Source organism: Trachypithecus francoisi, unplaced genomic scaffold, assembly GCF_009764315.1.
Source record: "Trachypithecus francoisi isolate TF-2019V2 unplaced genomic scaffold, Tfra_2.0 Lachesis_group19, whole genome shotgun sequence".
In the NCBI taxonomy this organism is placed as follows: Eukaryota; Metazoa; Chordata; class Mammalia; order Primates; family Cercopithecidae; genus Trachypithecus; species Trachypithecus francoisi.
The window spans coordinates 975,686-999,427 of NW_022681464.1; the positions used below are offsets into that span (position 1 = coordinate 975,686).

General features: G+C 39.2%; 1 protein-coding gene across 1 annotated transcript in view; it reads left to right on the forward strand.

Annotated features, from left to right (window-relative positions):
* The window catches only part of MBD2 (methyl-CpG binding domain protein 2), a 70,740-nt gene extending 47,323 nt beyond the window's left edge, over positions 1-23,417 (forward strand). Inside the window, exons 4-7 of the mRNA XM_033177693.1 lie at positions 11,736-11,826; positions 13,200-13,377; positions 18,319-18,457; positions 22,944-23,417. Coding sequence (XP_033033584.1) covers positions 11,736-11,826; positions 13,200-13,377; positions 18,319-18,445 — 396 coding nt within the window. The 3' untranslated portion in view covers positions 18,446-18,457; positions 22,944-23,417. The remainder of the gene's footprint in view (positions 1-11,735; positions 11,827-13,199; positions 13,378-18,318; positions 18,458-22,943) is intronic.
* The last annotated feature ends 325 nt before the right edge of the window (positions 23,418-23,742 follow it).

Here is a 23,742-nt window from a genome sequence, read left to right on the forward strand (position 1 = left end):
CTCTACTAAAAATACAAAAAATTAGCTGGGCGTGGTGGCGGGCGTCTGTAGTTCCAGCTACTTGGGAGGCTAAGGCAGGAGACTGGCGTGAATCCGGGAGGCAGGGCTTGCAGTGAGCTGAGATCGCAGCACTGCACTCCAGCCTGGGCAACAGAGCAAGACTCCGTCTGGAAAAAAAAAAAAAGGAATTAATTTACACTACTGAAATTAGTTTCAAGAAAGCTTTTCTTAAGGGAATATCTTCTCATAAACAACTAATGATAGATCCTTATCTATTAGAGATGAAAGTTCCTGCCATTGAGTGGGTTTTGAAATCAGCAATTTATTCATTCCACAGCATATATTGCTGATTAACAGATGCTATATTAACAAAAAAGTCGAACATGTTCCCATCCTCATAAAACTTTGAATTTGATAAGGAAAACCAACACTGAACAAATAATTGCAGGCATACTGATATATGACAAATATGTGAAAAGTAGCGAAGGAGCACATCTAAGTTCCTGTATGAACTTACGTATCAGTAAGAAAATGATTATAGCTTTTTCTGTGGGAGGAGCACATGAAAAATCTAGGCACCTCGTATGATGCTCTTATTCCATGGTTGGTCATCTTAGGATAATGGTACCTTTTCAGGCACTTGACAAGTATCGTATACCCACAGTGTGTAAGTTAGAGAGTATTCATGGCAAAATTTAGACAAACAACTACAGCAAATGCTTACTGCACCTCTATCTTCATCAACCCTAAAATCTGCCCTTTGCTTTATTCATCTAACCTGTTTAGCCCAAATTATCTTTTGCCTTAAAAAGAGATCACATTGTAGTTTGCACAGCACATGAAAGAAGCTTTTCCTTGATTTATGCAATAATTTTCTTGTTATTATCTAGCTCTTTCTTCTTGGGCTACTCTGACAAAATAAGAGGGTAGCTCATACTTGATCTTTGATGTTTGCAGACCATGGTATTTAAGTTAAGTTGTTATTGCTGACCATTAACTAGACAATTCAGATACTATATGGGGTTGATCTGAAATAAAGCAGTTTATAAACTGGACGGTGAATTTCTTCTTGGCAGGAAACACCATTCATCCACATAGCCCTAACTCAGTGTCTTGTATATTTAGCTTTTTGAGAGTGACAAAAAAGTACACACTTTCTGGATTTTGCTTTAATCGACAATTATGTGACAAGAGTCTCTATTATTTGATTAGCTTTAGTAACTGCCTTATGAAAGTGAGTAAGATATTCATTAAATTGATGGAATCCTAACATTAGAAGAAAATTCTGAGCAATTTAATAAAAGATTTTTTTTCTCAAAAAACTTTCTCATATTTTATTAGTGTTTTGATAACCTAAGATAGATCTGACAGTTATTAGGATTTCTAGTTTACTAGTGAAAATATATGCAAGGAGATTAAGTGCTTTGCCCAAGCACATCTATTTAGTGTTTGCGCCAGGATTAAAGCATTTAGCTGCCAAACCAGCACTTTCTATCACCCTGTCCTCCCTCTACTTAGCCAAAAATTCATCCTGCAAACATCTGAGTGCGAATTTTGTATCTAGCATCATGCTCTTGACAGCTGTAGATTGCAGATAAAACTTTAAAAATGGGGAGATTTTTAAGGTAACTTTTGGTTCTTCTGTTTTATAAAGCATTAACACTGTTGTCCTCATATACTTTAAAAATTATATCACATATCTTATGCATTTAAATTTTTTTCATTAGAAAAAAGAAAAATGCTTATAGTCTAAATCTTTGACAATTAATGTTAGACATTTTAATGTGTTGTTTAATAGTAGTAAAGAATACAGAAACATACAGAGAGCTGTCATGAAAGGTCCTCATTCCCCTGGCAGCAGGCGAATGTATCCGTGAAGTAGGACAGGGGGGCTTGAGCTAGGAATTGGATTTGGTAATTAGGTTACTGTGACCTTGGGCAAGGTCAGTGTTCATATAAATAAAAGGGGCAGAGCCTGGGTTAGAAGGAAAAGAATGAATAGAATGTGGGGAAATAAGACACAAGGTCTCTCTGCTAGTGGAAGGGGAAGATCAAGATGGCTTGAGGGGGAAGCAGTGTGAATAAGGACATGTTTTAAGTTGTCAGTGTTCAAGTGGATTTGTCACTTAAAAGAAGATGTCCCAGGAGAGGAAGGGAAAAATGGAAAATGTGAGAAGTTGGGCAAATTGATAGGGCAAGAAGAGGAGGAGGTAGAAGATGTGATCAAGAGCGCAGGTGGCGGGATAATCTTAGAAGGGCAGCACATTCTTATTTCTCTAAAATAGGAGGAGATCTGAGATGGAAAGGACGATGTTCATAGAGGCTCTAGACCTTCAGGCTTAGCGCCTGACTTTTCTAGTTGTTCTGAAGTTGCTCTACAGGCTTCTTGGCTTGGAGGTTAATATTCAGCTTATGGTGTCTAAAATAAACAACAAAAAACAGGAGTTTGGATATGTAGGAGTTTTAGATGAACTTCCCTTAGTTTCATTATTGAAATTCAGCAGATTTCTCTGGTCAGTTTATTTTTTGTTCTAACAGATTATAATTTCAAAAGGGAAGATGCTTTTTAAGATAATGCATGAGGGCTAAAATAAGTTTTAGGTTTTCGTGTGGCTCAGTTTGGTGAATTTTCTCCAGTTTTCATGTAAGAATTAGCCAGGCCTACTGATAGCTACATGCTAATTTATGGAAATTAACATGTTCCAAATAAACCTGTCTGTTCTATTTTGCTACTGTACCTACATTTGAACACTTAAAGTCATTCTAAACGGAGCTGTGCCTTTCTCAGTAGTCAGTGACAGATTCGCACATGTGTGGGAACCCCGATCCTGTGGTAAATAAGATAACCCCTTCTAAAATCTGACATCTCTTTATACAGATACTTTCTAGTTTACAAGTTGTGATATAAAATTTCATGTTTCATTTATTTGGAACTCTACATCTTCCAACAGAAATGATATTATAAATGACTCTAGTGTTCCAGACCCACCCATAAAAGACCATTTAATCTAAAGTATATCTGAATTATTAAAAATAATTACAACCACATTTCTAGCAGCAAATACATTGACTATCAACTTTCTGAGGTATGAAATGTTTCTCCCACTTGTGCTTTATCTTACTCTCCAGAATGACTGGGTTCTCCACCACTCCTAGTTGTCTGGCAGTGAAAAAAAAGAGACACACACCTCCAAGCCATTTAGATAGGTTCTTCTAAGGCTCATGAATGAGGGGAGCTGGGAGACACACTACTGAGAACTGAGAGAGGAGCTTGCAGTGATGGTGCATGCTGGCGGGGGCCCTTCTTTCTGTTTCTGCTATGAGATCTGGGTGCCTGCCTTTATAAACTTCCTATTTCCCTATCCTTTTTCTCTTTCTCTGGACCAGTGGTTCTCAACTACACATGATTTTGTTTCCCCCATTTCCTCTTACTGCCCCACTGCCCACCTACCTGGGTACATTTGGTAATGTCCAGAGATATTTTTTGGTTGTCAAAGAACTGGAGTAGTTCTTCTGACATCTTGTGGGTGTATAAACCAAGCAAGCTGATAGTCATTTACCCCCAAACGTCAAGAATGCCAAGGCTGAGAAATTCTGCTCCAGACAGTTAATGCTACTGGTTAGGGTTGTTTTTGCCTTTTTTGATTCATTGCAGCTTAGAAATATAGTCTGTGTTCCCTGATTCTTTCCCACCTTCTATTCTTGAAACAAGCTCACAGCTCTTTTGAGGTTTTTCTGAGGGCTTTAGTATCATCACAACATGGAACTAGATGGACCAAAAATAACAAGAAGATTACAGTTTTAGGGTATCTTAATTAAAAGCTATCCATGCTCTCCACTGGACTTTAAATAGAGCAAAATTCCGATCCTTCTCTAGGCTTCAGTCCTTTCCTCCCCGTGATGATGGTTTCCTCATTCTCTGGTCTTCCAACCTTCCTTATTAATACTGCTCCACCATGGAGAGCCTTAGCAGTGATCCTGTTCCTCCCGATGAGAAACTACAGGGATGAAAAATCCTTGCGTTATTTTAATGAGTAGTTAAGGAAAGGTTCCTTTGTATTGCATAGAACTGGCCAGAACTGTTTTCTGTTGTTCTCCTTCTTTTAAGAAAGTTTCAGGAAGAGATTACATCCCAGCCTTTCCTTAAGTACTGCTGCACAGCACAGGGACCTCCTTTCTCTACTCTTCTCTCCTTCTGTCTACTGCTGCTCCATACTTGCCACCAGTGCCAGCTTCATGGACATGTGACCTGTGCAGTTACACAGGGCCTTGTGCTTAAAAGAGCCCCTCACTTAGAAGGAAGGGCCTATGCCTGGTTTAATGCTCTGCTGCTATACCCTTGAAATTCTTAATTTTTTTTAAACAAGAGGCTGCACATTTTTAATTTGTTCTGGGCCCAGTAAATTATATAGCCAGTACAGCTTACCAAAGTACTCCCAACCAACCTTAGGTCCAGATGAGAGGCAGTCTGGCTTGGAGGAGAGAAGGAAGAGGAGAATTTAAAAATATTTGTAGTAGCAAGAAATCCCCAATTGAAAGCGAAGGAAGGGAAGGGAAGATTCATATTCATTTGCTCAGTCTCTTCATTTGCTAATACTTACCTTTCAGAATTGATTATTTTTGCTTTGTTTATACTTACTAATTTTAATAAAATGACCAACTACTTATTAAGTGCTATTGTATGATCAGCAATGTGCTACAAGCCACAGGGGAAACGAAATAGTAAAATGATAGTTGCTGTGTACTGGGCATATTCAAGTGTTTATAACACTTCCTCATTTTATTCCCATAACCCGTTGAGATTGCTTATATTGTCCCATTCCATAGAGTATGAAACTGATATTTGGAGAGGTCTGTTGTCCAATTTATAAAGCTCGTGAAAAAGCAAGTTTGAACATTGGTTGTTCAGATTCTAAAACCCAATCCCATTCACTCTGCTAATAAGTTAGATATTCCTGTCCTCAAGGTTGACTGTCAAGTTGAGGTCGTGAGTATACATGGAAAATCAGTTTCGTTTTGTCTAGTAAATTACTTTTTTTAACACAACAGAGACACATCAGTACTTTTCAATTTGGATATAATGATTTATGAAAATAGTGCTGGGGTATATGATGTAGATGCTTTTCAGTGTGGTCAGGAGAAGTAACTATTATAATTAATCCAAAACAGTATTCTTACAGAAAAAATTCAAAAGCCTTCAGTTATATATGCAAATCGCTCCATCCCTTTTTCCATTTTTTGAAATACTTGCGCCCATATCATTGTTAGTGTTGCTTAGCTGACAGTGTCTTCTTGGAGTAGGGTCTCTTTAATTTCTTTTTTTTTTTTTTTTTTTCAGACGGAGTCTTGCTCTGTCGCCCAGGCTGGAGTGCAGTGGCATGATCTTGGCTCACTGCAAGCTCTGCCTCCCGGGTTCACGCCATTCTCCTGCCTCAGCCTCCCGAGTAGCTGGGACTGCAGGCGCCCGCCATCACGCCCGGCTAATTTTTTGTATTTTTACTAGAGACGGGGTTTCACCGTGTTAGCCAGGATAGTCTCGATCTCCTGACCTCGTGATCCGCCCACCTCAGCCTCCCAAAGTACTGGGATTACAGGCGTGAGCCACTGTGCCAGGCCAGGGTCTCTTTAATTTCTATTCACCAAATAAAAATTTTATGTTCTATGTGATTGATATTTGCAATTGTGGTCTAAGAAAGCTAATTTGCAGAGAATATATGTTACGCCAATTCTTTATTTTTTACCATGTGAGCTACTTCTCATGACAATTTGATATCCCCATAAAACTCTATGCTGGTCTTAGCCTCAATATATTATCAGCCTGTCTTCTTATTTCTGCATAAGGAAGAGGCAGGCATCAGGTGTAGATCACCTACAATTGACGAGTATCTATTACTTAGGAGTTAAATGGATTAAGAGTAATTTGATAGTTCTCTTAAAATTTACTGATCTATTATTATTAGCCTTTGATGGCAGTAGAAGTGTCTGAGGCTTGTGCTATATAACTTAACAGGAGCCAAACATGTAAATGCTCTTTCAGAGCTTTTGTTAAGAGAAGGACTGTTTAATCACACTGACCTGAGTTTTAATTCCAGCTGCACCACTGATTAATTGTGTAAGTTATTTAAGTTCCCCACGCTTCCATTTCTTTATCTGTAAATGGGAGTAATATCTTCTCCAAAATGCTGCAGGAAAGTTTAACTGAATTTCTGTACATAAAGCACTTAGCACAGTGCCAGGCCTATGGAAAGGTGTTAATGGCTAAGTGATAGTTTTCCTCCTCTTCCTCCCCCTAGTTCATCAAGACAGTGTGACTGGGTATAGTTTCACTGGGTAAAACAGAACATTGGGTAAGCCCTTTCTTGATTTATACCTAAACAATTAGCTCTACTTTTAAATAAACTTCAACGTATCTCCTCCTGCAATGAAATAATTGGAAGGCAAATGTCTTCCTCTTGTTGTCTGCAAGGAAGAGGATAGAATAATATTTTTAAAAATCTTTCAGCATAATTAAGAATAAAAGTTGGAGATCTTGGTGGTCACTACACCCCCACTACATGCACACTACCATTTTTTTTTTTTTGAAACAGAGTTTTGCTCTGTCACCCAGGCTGGAGTGCGATGGTGCGATTTCGGCTCACTGAAACCTCCACCTCCCGGGTTCAGGCAGTTCTCCTGCCTCAGCCTCGTGAGTAGCTGGGGTTGCAAGCATGTGCCACCATGCCCAGCTAATTTTGTATTTTCAGTAGAAACAGGGTTTCACCATGTTGGACAAGCTGGTCTGGAACTCCTGACCTCAGATCATCCACCCACCTTGGCCTCCCCAAGTGCTGGGATTAGAGGCGTGAGCCACCGCACCCAGCTACTACCATTCTTTCAACACAAACCAAGCCAGTCTTTCTCATACCTCGAACCTGCATCAGAATCACCTAAGGTATTTGCAAAAAATAAAAAATAAAACTAGCTCTCTAATCCCAGACCTACTGAATAGAATCTCTGGGGCTGAGGCCTTGGAATATATTTTTAAAATAAGCCACCTTGGTTATTGTTCTTTATAAGATCTTTAGAAACACTGACCTGCACTCTCTTACCTCCTTGCCCATACAGTTCTTGGGTTGGAATAGTCTTTTCTCTTCTACATGCCTATAGAATTCTTACACAATTTTCAAGGGTTACCTCTTCCTAGAAGCCTTTCCAGATCTTCCCAAATGAAGTTAGAGACGTATCTTCATTATTGCGGTCGGCCTTGTAGAGTTTTGCATGTTTTCTACCAAACAGCTCCTGGAAGGCAGTGGTTGCCGATTATCCTACCAAGCATCCCCAGTGCCAGAAAAAACACGTTACATATCATGGGCATTCAAAGAGTATTTGTTGAATGTTGTTGATCCTCAAATTCCTTTTTCCTAGTAAGCCATCTCTTTTGTTCTTCAGTAAAGAGTAGAAATCTCTTCAGAGTAATATTAATAAACTCGGGGTGATGAAGGTAAATAATAATCAGCATTATCAGCCTCAGTTCCCAGAGCATCAGAATAGGGATCAGTGTCTGTGAATGGTGGTGAGGAGTTGTTTGTGATCCCCGTTTCTTTCTCATCCTCTTTGTATATTCTTCATAAGGCAAATTGAACAAATCCCTCAAAGTCCAAGTTGAATACATAACAATTACGAAAAGGAAATGCTATCGTGGGTTCATTTTACTTTCAGTAAACAGATTTGATCATTGACCTCACTAAAGAAGCAGTTTTTGTAATACACCTTCATGTTTGTTCTTTGGGCCACTAAGTGGAGTAAAGTCCATGTAGCTGTGCTTCCGTTGATGTCCTTCCTAGGAGAACTGTGCGTAGAAAATGTGTAGAGATTAACTACAGTGACTACTAAGATGGTTTCTCCAAAGATGCTCTGCACTGTCACTTAAATTGTAGGCACTTTTGTGGTTTTGAGTGACTTTTAATTCCATCCCATGTTTCTCTCTCCATCAGCTGGTTTCCTGGATAGGGCATTGGCCAGACCGTTGGTGTTATAAGGTGATAGGCATGTGGAGCTAGCCAATGTTCTAATATACTGGAAAGTGACAAAGAGAACAAGGTATTAGATGCACTCAGAGCATCTGGTTATTGAGGATTAGAGGGAGATGTAATAACTGAGGGTGATAGCACATTTTGGGAGTTTCTCCAAATGTTAAATCACTGTTCCTTATACATATTCTATATATTGATCATTTGGCTTCACACCAGGCAGCAAGATTAAGCTGAGAAAACCACTGAATTTGGCAGGGGAAATCAGATTTTCAGTGAGTAGGTTAGGATTTATGACAGCAGTAGTGCTTATGGAGTGTAGTGCAAGCGACTAGGTAGCCATCATAGAGGGAGAGTCCTTACATATGTTTTGAATATTTTGAGTATTCGTCATCTTTTGAATATTAAAGTCTTTGGACTTCTAATGTTTGAGAAAGCGGGGAGACTTCCAAGTGAACAGAATCTCCAAGGAAAAACCTACTCACCTAAGTGAGTAGATCAGGAAATTTTAAACTTAGGCAAAGGAAGACCTTTTCCTGCCCTGCTCCCTCTGAAGCACTGAGGGCTATAGTGGCCAAAGATAATGAGAAAAGATCTTGGAATTTGGTGAAAGGAGCTGACTGTTAGAGTAGGTTTAGTGCAAGTTGGCTAGAAACGGGGTGGGCTAATAAAGTTGCAGTAGGCTTGGGAAAGGGCAATAGCGCACATTGGGCCATTCCTTGAGGAACAGGCTTAGAAAGAAAAGAAAATGGTCATTATATAAGCTGGATAAAGTCTCCACGTATTAACAACCAGAAAGTACAGTCCTAGCACCCCAAAGAAGTTGCTTGTGCTGAGCCTTTGCTGTCAGACTCCCCTCCATCCTAATCTCTGGCAACCTTCCCTATAGGTTTTCCTTTTCAGGGTATCATAGGAGTGAAATCACACAGAGTGGGAAAGACTGGCTTCTTTCACTTAGCATAATGCCTACTGTATGTACATTTAAAATGCATTTTAAAATGCAAATAATCCTTGCCCGCATCCCCTGCCCAAACAAATAAAACAGGGATCTGAGAAGATGGATGTACAGAAAAGTTGAGTTAGGAACATACTGAGATGTAAACAGACGTTTACCTCCTGAGGACCGTTTCAGTTTTCAGTGAAATTAGGTGAGCTTGTTAGCTTTGAGTGAGTGTTGGAAAGGTTGGAGAGGAAGTGACCTTGATCATTTAAGTGTTTTCTTAAACTAGCCTCCTCTCCTTCTCTGACCTTTTTCACTCCCCCTTTCTCCCCTGAGTTGGGGGTGGGGGAAGATACACACACACACACAAATACGCATACATAAATATATATATATATATATATATATCTCCATTTTCATGGCATAACAATTTTGTTATTTTTGCTCCTGAACTCTGGAAATGGTGCTTTTACTATCGAAAGAGCATATGCAAAATCTTAGTTTCTTATGTCCTCTCTTATAAAGAGAGCATCCACACATATCAGATTCTAACTTCAGCTGTAGTTGAGGGCTATCAGATGACACGTGGTGGTTACCAGGATGTGATACAAGCTAGAGCCATATACTTGTATTTCAGTCCAGGATTTATTCTTACTAAATTTTTCTTTTTAAATTTTTGTATTGTTTTCCTTGTTACTGATAGAAGTTTAAAAGTTAAGAATTTAAAAAGATAGAATAAAACAAATTATTTTTTAGTATCTGGAATTGGAACTTTTAGATGTAAAATATAAACAATGTATCTGTTCATAATTCCCATGCTTTTATTTGGTAGTGTTGATTTATTTTTACCAATCAGTGACTATGAGATTAGTAAGTGCTTTTATTAAATTGTGTATATATATATATACAAACACACACATAATATTTAATTCTAAAAGCACTTACTAATCTTATCCTCACTAATTCTCCTGGATACTTTTTCATTAGAAATGTTAACTGGGTTTTGTTTTCCTTTTTTTTTTTCTATAGCTGTGATATTCAAAACACAGATGATATTATTCCACCAAAGAACAAATAGAAAGCAGGCAGGTTTTCTTGGGACATTTATTGTGTTCATCAATTATTACCTTCACCTTACTACTTTTCATTCATGATGATTAATATATTTATATCCTCGAATTGTTGACTTGTTTATATTGACAACATATTCTACTGATAATGTGATTAGCAGAGAGATGTAAGATGTTACTATATACCAAAGGCCTTCCTTGGTGCTAGTGTTGTGCTTATTACAAATTCAACATATTGCTCTTCTAACATAAATAGAATTACACTACTGTATCTTCTCATTTATCTGGAGGACAATTATCTGATATTTCACATATATCCAAAAGTCAGAATGTAAGCCCCAAAAGCCCTCAGAGTGGCCACAGTTTGCTGAAAGCAAATGTGATAAATCTTGTGCCCAGTTTATAATGGATACTTTATACATATTGCCTTATTTAACTCCCACAGTAATCTTTTGTGATAGCTATTGTTGCCACATTTATAGAAGAGGAAATAAATTGAAGATTCTGAAGAGGTTATAAACCTTGTCCAAAGTTGTCTATCTAGAGAGTATCGCAACTGAGATTTCAGCATGGGTTTAGACCTTGTCCAAGGTCGTCTATCTAGAGACAGTGTTGCTGCTGAGATTTCAGTATGGGTTTGTGTGTCCCCCAGATCCTCACTCTAAGTCCAGTTACTCCCATTTTCAGTCATTCTCATAAATATTTTTTCAGTACCAACTATGTGACAGGCCCTGGTATCCAGGATTAAAGACAATTATACAGAGTCCTATAGAAATCCTTTATCTGTTTTTTTTGGCTGCAGTAAATATGAAACAGACTAGAAAAGAAAGGAGGCATGAGGACAGTGACATTGTCTCTGTTACTGACTGTCACATCTGCAGGGTGAGCACAGTACCTAGCAGGAGCTCAATAAATATATGTTGAATGGGTGAGTGATATTAGTGAAAAGTAATAACTAGGAGAGAGAATCAAACATGAAAAGGATATAAAATAAAAACCATGATTGTCTTGGACCATTTAGTGTTTGAATAAGCAAAAAGCTCCCTAGCCCCTAGGGCATGAAGAGCCTCTCAGTGTACTCACTGATGCCCATAATGATGACCTGGGGCCACTAAGTGACCATGGTGATCCAGGCCCTGTGCAGCACGGAGTCACTCATGAATATGACATCCAGTTTAAAAATAAAGGAGGCATCTAAAACATTTTAGAAAATGTTTCATTAAAAATGGTCTTTTCTCCCTTAAAGTGTGCTAAAGAGCTAAACTTCATTGTCTTGGAGAAATCCTATATTGCAGTAGCTCTTTCTCTAATAATATTGGATAAAGGGGGATAACACATCATATAATTTGTTTTCTTTTCCCTAATAAGTCATAGCATTAAAATTTCATGCCAGATGAATCTTTAAAAAATTCAAATTCTTTTCTTCAGAAGATACACTATAAGAAACTATACATAGTATACATCATGTAACCATCTATAGTACTGTAACAAGTGAATAGGTCACATAAAACAACCTTTTTTGAGCAATGTCATCTGAGAGGATTATGATGTGTTGAAATAATTCACGTTTGGAATATCATTTAGCTTTTTATAAGGAAAAATGAGGAAATTATAGGAAACTATTGAAATGATTTAAATTTCATTATTCAACAGCATCGATGCGCTACTTTCTTGTTTCAAGAATGTATCTATTAACAGTGATATTTTGCCTTACAGCTTTTCTGGGAGAAGAGGCTACAAGGACTTAGTGCATCAGATGTAACAGAACAAATTATAAAAACCATGGAACTACCCAAAGGTCTTCAAGGTATTATCTAAGTTCAGTTGAGCAGACATTTATTAAGTACCTACTGCATGCCAGGCACTCTGTTAGATGCTGTGGATTCAGCAATGACTGACAGGAGGTCTTTGCCTTGGGAGATCATATGCCTTGCTGGATGACGTACCTCTTGTGTTTTAGTAAAGCCAGGCAGAAGCTACATGAAAAACTTGTATGTTACAGGGATGCTGCCGTGTAGTATATTATCTTAGATTTTTTTTCTGTGTAAAAATTTTGGTTTTAGGTTAGGTTCATCACAGAAGCTAACCCATGTGCTACTTTTAGCACTGGATGCAGAGGAGTAACAGAATTTCTCAAGCTTCCTGCTTATAGCAGCATCTGGCCCTACCACCTGCTCTTTCTCTCATCCTCTTACCACAAGAACAACTAACAGCGCTCCTTCTGCCCCTCCTCCACAAACTGGTGCTCTAAGTAGCAGTGGGAACAGATGCACTTTGGTCCAGCAACAGCAACCAGTGGGATCTGGGGTGGAAAATTCAGTCGCTGATCTACCTTTCGTGTTATATGAGAACTGCAAGTTCTAGAGAAGAGTTATTTTTCAAGTATTAAAAATTTGGCTTCTAAAGCTTGATGTATTGTGAATTGCTCAAAAATCCTCATAATTCATGGTTAGATTGTTGCCTTATCTCTTTATGTTCTTGGAATGTTGGCCTTAACTAGTTAAACAGGTTTAGGACTTTAACCATTGCATTTACATGTGACACGGTGCCAGTATCTTACAAGTAATCAAAGTGTGCAGTTATTAATTCTCTGATTTTGGCTGTTTTGTTAGGTTTATGAAAAAAGCTGTTAAAGCCACAGGTACAGCTTGCTTGCATTGGCTTTTTCTTTGAATCCCGAGACAAAAGAAGATAATTGTTGAAATATTTCTGGAAATTAATGTTAAAAGCTACAAGGAGAAACTATACCAGTACTCTAGGAATACATTAAAAGGGATACTTGCATATAGTCGCTTCACCAAGTCTCACCTCATTAAAATAATTAACATTGCTTGGGGAAATATAGCCAACTTTTTAAAAGTTTAGTACCTTGGAAAATGTGTTTTAAAGTTCTGGTAAAGTATTATTAAAATGCTCAGCTATAAGCTTATAGCAAGCATGAGGATTTGTTTTTTAAAGTAAGAAAAAATGCTCAGCTATTTTGTTACTATTTCTTTAGTGTGAATTATTTAGTGTATCATACCTATTGAGTAGATATATTATCTTTTGCAGCTTTGTTTTATATCGGTTTTACATATATGATCTCAAATATATATAAAAATATCAGTTGTTTTAGGTCACATAAAGTTTGCTCAGCACATTGAGGCATTTCCTTTAACTAGTACTTATTTCTCATTGCAGGAGTTGGTCCAGGTAGCAATGATGAGACCCTTTTATCTGCTGTTGCCAGTGCTTTGCACACAAGCTCTGCGCCAATCACAGGGCAAGTCTCCGCTGCTGTGGAAAAGAACCCCGCTGTTTGGCTTAACACATCTCAACCCCTCTGCAAAGCTTTTATCGTCACAGATGAAGACATCAGGTAATGCAGTTTAACATGACTTCATAAACTTGGGTTTTTACTTTTGGGTAAATTTTATGCTGTTCATTAGGTTCAGTGGCATAGCTAGTAAGTGATATATCACCTAGAAAGTTACACTTTTTTTTTTTTTTACAGAGTTTTACAGAAACTGATGGAAGGTGAAAAAAGACCATTATAACAAATACATGCTTGAAAGGGGTGTAAATGCTGCATGCCAGGGATATCATCATGGTCATGTCCAAAGGACAGGCACCAGATCAGTTATATTCCCTAAGCATCATTTTTACTGTGTCTTTTGCAATTTGGGATTCTGACTTTCTATTCTAAAGAACCTCTTTCTGACAGACACAGTGGCTCATGCCTATAATCCCAGCACTTTGGGAGGCTGAGGTGGGAGGATTACTTGAGCCCAGGAGTTTGAGACCAGCCTGGGCAACATAGTGAGACCCCATCCCCACAAAAAATTTTAAAAAATTAGCCAGGTGTGGTAGTATGTAACTGTAGACCCAGCTACTTGGGAGACTGAGGTGGGAGGACTGCTTGAGCATGGGAGGTCGAGGCTCCAGTGAGCTGTGGTCACATCCCTGCACTCCAGCTGTGGCGACAGAGCTAGATCCTGTCTTAGAAAAATAAAAATAAATATAAAGAACCCCTTTCACTCAGTCATGCCTTTTCTGATTGATTCCTTCATTGGTTTGTCTGGAAACCAATCTCTCTTTAAATCAGATGATAATAGTGATGCTGCTCTTAAACTTACTTGTGACACAGTAGAGCAAGAAGAGAAGCAAATAAGAAAGAAGAAACCACAGGTAAAGCAATAAAACAGAGTCAGGAATGAGGCAAGATGCAAACTATCTACTGACATCTTTCACTCTTTCTAAGGCTGACTCACAAGTTAGGGTTTCAGCAGCAAATGGTAAAAGGAAAACATCCAACTCAGATTGGTAGAACCCAGAAAATAGAAGCAAACCATTGCACAGGAAAAGCAAAACTACTCCAGTTAGTAAGACCACAGAGCAATTCTTATATGGGTTTTATGACCTCAATATCATTACTTTATAGTGATACTTTATAGTGATACTATATAGTATATTGCATTTTCTTTAAAAATATGGCCTTGTGTATACTTCACTATTTCTGTCCCCTGAATGTAAATCAGTTTAATTAGAGTATTGTTCCTAGACAAAACCAGCAGATTGCAATTTCGAATCATGTAATTTTAAAATGTTTTATATTTGTTATTTTGATTGTTTGTTTTTTGAGATGGAGTTTTGCTCTGTTGCCCAGGCTGGAGTGTAGTGGCACAATCTCGGCTCACTGCAACCTCTGCCTCCCGGGTTCAAGCAATTCTCCTGCCTCAGCCGCCCGAGTAGCTGGGATTACAGGCAAGCACCACCATGCCCAGCTAATTTTTTTATTTTTAGTGGAGACAGGGTTTCACCATATTGGCCAGGCTGGTCTTGAACTCCTGATGTCATGATCCACCTGCCTTGGCCTCCCAAAGTGCTAGGATTACAGGTATTACAGGTGTGAGCCACCACGCCCAGCCTATATTTGTATTTTTTTAAAAAATCCATACAAAGTTGACATGAAAATGTTTTTAAATGGGTAAATCTATCTAGGTTTATAATACGAAAGCCCTTCTTGGGTCTTAAAGTAATTATTTTGCAAAGATAAAAAGTGGTACACAGTTGTATTCATATGCCTTGATTGCATATGAATATGAATAAAGTTTCTTTTTTTTTTTTTTTTTTTTTTGAGACGAAGTCTCGCTCTGTCACCCAGGCTGGAGTGCAGTGGCGCGATCTCGGCTCACTGCAAGCTCCACCTCCCGGGTTCATGCCATTCTCCTGCCTCAGCTTCCTGAGTAGCTGGGACTACAGGCACCCACCACCGCGCCCGGCTAATTTTTTGTATTTTTAGTAGAGACAGGGTTTCACCGTGGTCTCGATCTCCTGACCTTGTGATCCGCCCGCCTCGGCCTCCCAAAGTGCTGGGATTACAGGCGTGAGCCACTGTGCCCAGCCATAAAGTTTCTTAAAAACTTTATTTTTTAAGAAAACAAAATGTAAAAAATCAATGAAAGGAATCAACTTGCTCATTGGATTGTTCTTACCCTTGAGGAAGAAAATTACTCCAGAGACAAGTTCTTTTCCATCTTGAATGAATACTGAATCAGCAGGGATTCCGCCAGGTCTTTATGTGTGTTGATGGAGGTTCTCTGAGTTAGATCACATGAATGTTGATGGCTTCAACAGCAGATCTTTTGATATTTGAGGAAACTATCTCAAAGCCAATTCTGGATGATTTCCTTTTTGGGTAAATTTGTCTAACAAATTGCTCATTTGATTTAATTGTCATGACAGAAATTAGGAAGCAAATACTCCTTGTTGAATTAGTACATGTTCAAAATAAATTAATGCAAACGGAACTGTTACTCTTTATCTAATTGTGTATCCAATAGTCTGTCTACATTAAACCTCCAGCTGAAGACCCCAACAAGATATATCTCAAGTATTTTTAGCATATTTGATACCATTTGCACTGATGGGTAGTTTTGTTTTTTCATACTTTGTAACAAATTCTCACAAACTTTGCAGCTTAAAACAAACCCATTTATTAGCTCGAAGTTCTTTGAAGTCAGAAGTCTGGGCCTGGTGTGACTGGGTTCTGTGTTTGGGTCTTACACGTGTCACTAGACTGTGTTCCCTTCTGAAGCTTGGGGTTCTCTTTCAAGCTCATATGATGGTTGCAGAATTCATGCCTTGTGTTTTAGGGCTGAGGCCCCTGTTCTCTTGTTGGCTATGGGATGGTGGCTGTCTTAGGTCCCAGAAGCTGCCTGTAGTTCCTTGTCTTGTGGCTCCTCCATGTGCCCGTTTATGCTCCTGTCAGGAAGATCCCTGCTCCACTAAGGGGTCCTATTAGGTCAGGCCCACTACAGTAATCCCTCTTGATTGACTCAAAATCAGTTGATTGGTAACCTAATCATGGAGAGATATACCATCATATTCACTAGTTTTGCTCACCCTTAAGGAGAGAGAATTATATAAAGAGTGCACATAGAGGTGGTTTTGGGGAAGGGGGACTGTTGGGGACATCTTACAATTCTGCCTACAGCAATGGGCAAATGATTAAATTTCAGCTTTCACAAATATGGAAAGTAATGCTCAAGATAGAAGAAAATCAATGGGAAATATTAGAGTTTAAGATAAAATTCTCCATCCAAATTACTGCAGATGGTGCCATTTGTTCCATTTTCCCCATCTTCCTAATGAGGTTACTCTAGGACAGCTGTGGAGATTCTTGTACTCTTATCAGTGAAAGACTGCCAGTGAAACTAATACATCATTTGTCATAAACTTTGAGTCACTGACCCAGAGGTGAGACTAACTGTATAAGAAATAAACAAATATGTTCTGCTTGACCCTGTCCCATGGCATGAAAATCTGTCGAACTCTAGTTTCTTTTAATATGACAGAGGCTGTAGAGCTAAGACTGACCCAGTGACAGCTTCCCTCTTTGAAAATTCATTTAATAAGTGGAAGTCTATACTTTTTAACTCTTTGTGGTGTTTTGGAGTTTCATAAAGATATCCAAAGTTTTTGTGGGAAGCAGTACATATATGTCACTTTCACTATCTTGGACATAGTCTTATTTGGTCAAAGGGGTGTGATCTTGACTAGACTGAATATGTCTTGGCAGCTGGTTGAGCCCCTATAGAGTGAATACTCAGGGACCCTTAGTGCAATCTTCTATAGCATTGCTCCTCTACCCCTTTGCTGTCCCAGGTTTGTGAATTGCTGAAATCTGTCTTCTTCAATTATTGGTAGAGAAAATTACTTTTTTTTTTCAGTAGAACCCTTAGTATATTCCTTGTTGCATCTTCGTTTCCCTCTCTGCATCTTTTCTTATCTCCTTTCTTCTGGTCTCAGGAGGTTTGCCCCGTTTTCTGTTCTGCTGACCCTCCCTCCTCTGCCATTGCCTTCTGTTCTTGTTCCCACTGGAAACTTTTCCTACCAGTCTTCTCTCCTTCTCTCTTCTCTTGTCTTTCTTCGACCTTTGCCTCTCTACTTGGTTCTGGATGTCAATTTATATTTACTGAGCTTTGCTTGCTAGACCCGTATTAGGAATTTGTCTCTTACCCTCTGGGGGCTCTACTTTCATTTTTTTTTTTTTTTTTAACTTTTTGAAGATAAAGTGTATACTGGTAGCCTTTCTTCCTGTGCTTTGTTCTTCAAAAAAAAAGGTTCAGAGCCTTTTTAATGACTTGGAGTTATTAACCCTCACTTTTGAGGTTCCTTTGTAATCACTGAGACACAGAGAAATTCATGGCATGTTCTTAAGCAACTCACTTTCTCAGTCGAAGAGAGACTTTCCAGTGTCTGTCCTCGGTGTGCAGAATCATGTGGTCTTGGCTCCTTCATGCTGACCTGTTGCCTGCAGACCTGGGAACCCAGGAGAGAGCTCTCTCCTAACTAACCTAGCCATGGAATGTCAATCAAATCCCAGCTTATCATGTCTCTGCTTCCTCCATCTTTCTCAGTGCTTCCATGAACAAGTCACTTTTCTTTCATTATTTATGTTCCCTCCATCTTTTATTCCTGCTTCTAAGTTATTTCTAATTGTCCTTATAGGAATAAACCCAAATTTTGACACAGTCGACATTTTCAAAGTTGAAGAAAAGGTCACTGACGTCAATCTGCTCTTTCTAGAATTTCATGTGTGATGAGGGATAACTGTCTGTGTGAACATTCCTCTTTTTGGCAGGGCTCATTGGTGAGATTTGATTTGTGTTTAGAAGCAACCTCTGCAAAATCTGAAAAGGAACTCTATTCTTCTTAGAAATTTAATGATTTTGAAGTAAGGATGAACTTCTGTAGCAACTTCATATTGTCATTACTTGCCAAATTATCAGTGCCTTTTTATTCTGTTTTTAAAAAGGAAACAGGAAGAGCGAGTACAGCAAGTACGCAAGAAACTGGAAGAAGCACTGATGGCAGACATCTTGTCGCGAGCTGCTGATACAGAAGAGATGGATATTGAAATGGACAGTGGAGATGAAGCCTAAGAATATGATCAGGTAAACTGACACCAGAGAGAGTGACTTGGAACTTAAGATGTTGTGTTTTCTTGGCCGGGCACAATGGCTTCTGCCTGTAATCCCAGCACTTTGGGTGGCTGAGGCGGATGATCAATTGAGCTCAGTAGTTCAAGACCAGCTTGAGCAACATGGCAAAACCCCATCTCTACCAAAAATACAAAAAATTAACTGGGTGTGGTGTTGTATGCGTGTGGTCCCAGCTGCTCAGGAGGCTGAGGTGGGAGGATCACTTGAGCCTGGGAGACAGAAGTTGCAGTGAGCCAAAATTGTGCCACTGTTCTCCAACCTGGGTGACAGAGTGAAACTCCATCTCAGGAAAAAAAAAAAAAAATGATGTTGTTATATTTTCTTGTTATTTTCCTTTTAGCTTCCTCCACAGTGAATGAAAAAGCTACTCCTCTGCTCGGGTTATGCATGTGCTGTTGTTTGGTTCTTCTCTCTGGATTGAAGGACCATATAAGTTATTGCATCCTTTTGTTCCCGTTCTGGGAGGACATTCACACCCCTGCAGTCACTTGCAAGGGATCTAGTCTCCTTTATTAAAACCAGGTGGAAAACCTCTAAGGTGTCACTAGAGAAGAGCAGCAGCAGAAGAAAAGGACTTTGTCAGGTAGGGAGGAACGGCCCCAGGAGAGGAAGGTGACTGTCATCTCCATCACAGTAGCCTCTGGGGCATATTGCTTCTCTTTAAAGTTATAGTGGCAAAGTAGCAAAATCTCTTTATTTTTCTTAGGTTCTCCCTAGCACAGATTTGATGTGGGGAGAACAAGAAGGACACCGAAAAGCATAATAAATACTTTACCTTAAAAAATACACAATTTTAGGCTGGTTTTGGTGACTCATGCCTGTAATCTCAGCACTTTGTGATGCCAAGGCAGGCAGATCACTTGAGGTCAGGAGTTTGGGACCAGCCTGGTCGACATGGTGAAACCTTGTCTCTACTAAAAATATAAAAATTAGCTGGGCGTGGTAGAATAGCTGGAATTTTGTAATTGTAGCTACTGGAGAGGCTGAGACACGAGAATTGCTTGAGCTTGGGAGGCAGAGGTTGCAGTGAGCCGAGATTGTGCTACTACATTCCAGCCTGGGTGATGGAGTAAGACTCTGACTCAAAAAACAACAACAAAAATGCACATTTTTATCTTATCTCAAACTCACATTCCAGGCTCATCGCTCTGTGCCGCGGGCATACCTTGTCTTCAGAGGAGCACATGCAGATCTCCAAGGCTTTCTGCTGCGTCTTGCTTCCTGGCTTCCATCCTGCTTTATTTTGGCAGGCCATGTCTTCCTTTTTGCCAACCCAAAACCAATTATTTATTGTTTCCTTTGAAGCCAAAACAGAGGGAGAGGTGGGGGTGCTAATGGGATGTCAAGGGTCAACAAAGCCTCTCTGAGAAAGTGACATTTATGTTGAGCCTGAAAGATACATAGGAATGAGCCAGGGGAGGTTTGGGTAAAAGTGTTCCCATTAGAAGGAACAGCAAGGAGGAACTTGGTTTGTTTAAGGAATGAAGAAATTATCCATGTGGTTGGAATGTAGTATGTCTGGGGAGGGGTGGGGGGAATGTGTGGGCGGTGAACCTAGTCACCTAGGACCTGTGGGTTGTTAGGGAGATTGATGACTGCTTGAGATTGATTATGAAAATTAGTAGGAATCACTGAAGAGTCAGTAGCATGATCAGATTTGCTTCTTTGCAAGAGTCTTATGGCTGCTGCATGAATACAAGGATTGGAGTAGGGAAAGCTTGGAAATAAGGAGACCAATTAGGTGTTGCTGCAGTAGTCTCACAAGAGATGATGATGGCTTTAGGAGGATGTTGACATGCCAATGGGTTCGGAGAAGAAGAGACGGGTACATCTGAGATGTAGCTGGAGAAAGAATCACGTGACCAGGTGACTGCCTGGAAGTGAGGGTGAGAGAGTGGCGAGGATGCCTCAGGGTTTTCACTTGAGCCATCACTTGAGCTGGGTGAGAGGGAACTCTGTTTGGTAGGGGAACAGACTAAGGGTAGGGATTGCACGGAGGGTGAGTTTAATTGTTAACACAATTTTCCCCTTCCATGAGTGCCTTTATCTTAATCGAGGAGTGGTTCATGCCACAGCAAGACCAAAATCCAATAGTACATATAATGTCTTACATTTACATGTCTATCCATGGCAGTACTTCTGGGTCACAGTTTCCTGACCATACAGAATCATTTCAGGCTGGGTGTGGTGGCTTACGCCTATAATCCCAGCACTTTGAAAGGCTGAAGTGGGTGGATGTCCTGAGGTCAGGAGTTTGAGACCAGCCTGGCCAACATGATGAAACCCTATCTCTACTAAAAATACAAAAATTATCCGGGCATGATGGTGGGCACCTGTAATCCCAATTACTTGGGAGGCTGAGGCAGGAGAATCGCTTGAACCTGGGAGGTGGAGGTTGCGTGAGCCAAGATCGTGCCACTGCACTCCAGCCTGGGCGACAGAGCGCGACTCCATCTCAAAAAAAAAAAAAAAAAAAAATCATTTCAATCCAGTTCAGTGCTATTTTAGCTCTTTTTCTCTTCTCTTATTGAAGACATGAAGATGCTGTGTTGATACTTGGATTTTGTTTTCCAAACTGGCAAGGATATATTTATGGGCTTTGATGAGTGTACTTAAAATGCTGGAAGTCTTTCAGAGGGAGGTCTGAAGTGTGTTTCTACTGTCCACGGCTTCAGCTATGCTGTCTCTGGAGCACAGAGAGATCTGGATCTCACCTAATCCAACTTCTGCACTGTTGCTTCAGAATGGACTCTCAGAAAGCCCTTCTGTTCTGTCAGGGCTTTTTGGTTTTTTTCTAGACTTTTCTCATGAAATTATTTCAGATAATCAAGGGTCACCTAATTGAGGTTTTACTAGACTTCTGCTTCCTTTTTTTAAAATTATTATTATTTTCGAGATGGAATTTTGCTCTTGTCATCCAGGCTGGAGTGCAGGGGTGCAATCTCAGCTTACTGCAACCTCTGCCTCCCGGGTTCAAGCAATTCTCCTGCCTCAGCCTGCCGAGTAGCTAGAATTACAGGTGCCTGACACCACACCCGGCTAATTTTTTGCATTTTTACTAGAGACAGTTTTTGCCATGTTGGGCAGGCTGGTCTTGAACTGCTGACCTCAGGTGATCTGCCCGTCTCAGCCTCCCAAAGTGCTGGGATTACAGCGTGAACCACCAGCCGACTTTTGCTTTCTTTACGGATTACCTTGCAGGTTGGCATCAAGGCTATTCCTGAGCAAGCCTGTGTTGTAGGCACTGGCACTATACTTATATAGAAGTTGGCAACTGCTCATTGCCTTGCACAAATGTGGATAATAGTAATAACAAACTAATATTGAATGATTAGAATTTTAATCAGTTCTTTAAAAGTAGCTATTATTTTGGCATGTTAGGTAGGGAGAGATTCGAATTATGTATGCAATCTTCTAAACTTGAGAATGGCATTATTAGACTAAGCCATTAGACTTGTAGATTGGGAAGGATTTAGATGTACTTCTTAATTATGAAAATTACATTTACCTTACTCAAATAACACCATATATACCTAAAAGTTTTAAGAAACTAAAGCACAACCACATGACTTAATCAGCTGTCCATGGTAACCTGTGGTAAGGTAGGACTTAGTTGAGTAAAGGGTGGGACATGGCCATCTTCACAGGCTCATAAGCAATAACCAAGGTCCCTTCAGGTCGGCCGGCCTCATCATGCCTCAGCTCTTTCTAATCCTCCTTATTAGTAAGGTGAATGTTTATTCATTTATTTGGTTAGTTAAATAGCAGGTTGCAATTTACTATGTTACTTAAATTTTACAATCCTAGAGAAATGCCAGGATATTAGACAAACATTTTAGAAGTGATTGTAAGAAGAAGATGACTATAAAAGCAAAGGTGTGAATATATTTAGCTATACATGAGATAGGATATCAAATACATAAATAGTTCAATTTGCAGTTGCACAGTGCCATTTCATCCAGGTTAAACAATAGGAAGACTCGGTACATGCCTGTCATCTGTAAATGCTCTCATGTGAAAGAAATTGTGAAGTAAAATAAAGTATCTTGAGTAGAAATTTTTCTACATTTTCTCAAAATGTATTTGGATTGTTCTGTATCTATTCTGCTCTTTCATTTGTATGCCCTTTGAATTCTCTTTTTATTCTGATGTAGATAACTGTAGTTAGAAAATATTTGCATAAACATATAGAAGAATACATATGATTTCTTTGGAAAATTAACAGGATAGTAAAGGTTATCATCAAAATAAAATTAAACAATGAGAGAATATGTTGAGCACTTTTTATTTATGAAGTGCTGTAACTAAATGTTCATCAAGGCTGTAAAAACATGGTTCTAAGTGGAATTCAGTCTCTAATTCTTTTTTGAGTATTGCTGACCTCTCACCTGATAAGTCACAGGATTACTTAAGTTTGTTCTTTTTTCTTTTTTTGCAGGTAACTTTCGACCGACTTTCCCCAAGAGAAAATTCCTAGAAATTGAACAAAAATGTTTCCACTGGCTTTTGCCTGTAAGAAAAAAATGTACCCGAGCACATAGAGCTTTTTAATAGCACTAACCAATGCCTTTTTAGATGTATTTTTGATGTATATATCTATTATTCAAAAAATCATGTTTATTTTGAGTCCTAGGACTTAAAATTAGTCTTTTGTAATATCAAGCAGGACCCTAAGATGAAGCTGAGCTTTTGATGCCAGGTGCAATCTACTGGAAATGTAGCACTTACATAAAATATTTGTTTCCCCCACAGTTTTAATAAGAACAGATCAGGAATTCTAAATAAATTTCCCAGTTAAAGATTATTGTGACTTCACTGTATATAAACATATTTTTATACTTTATTGAAAGGGGACACCTGTACATTCTTCCATCATCACTGTAAAGACAAATAAATGATTATATTCACAGACTGATTGGAATTCTTTCTGTTGAAGAGCACACACAATAAAGAACCCCTCATTAGCCTTCCTCTGATTTACATTCATCTCTGATCCCTGGGCCTTAGGTTTGACATGGAGTTGGAGGAAGATAGCGCATACATTTGCAGTATGAACTATTGCCCCTGGACGTTGTGAGAATCGTGCTTTCACCAGAATTTCTAAGAATTTCTGCTAAATATCATCTAGCATGTGTAATTTTTTTTTCCTTGCCTGTGACTTGGACTTTTGATAGTTCTATAAGAATAAGGCCTTTTCTTCCCTTGGGCATGAGTCAGATACACAAGTACCCTTCAGG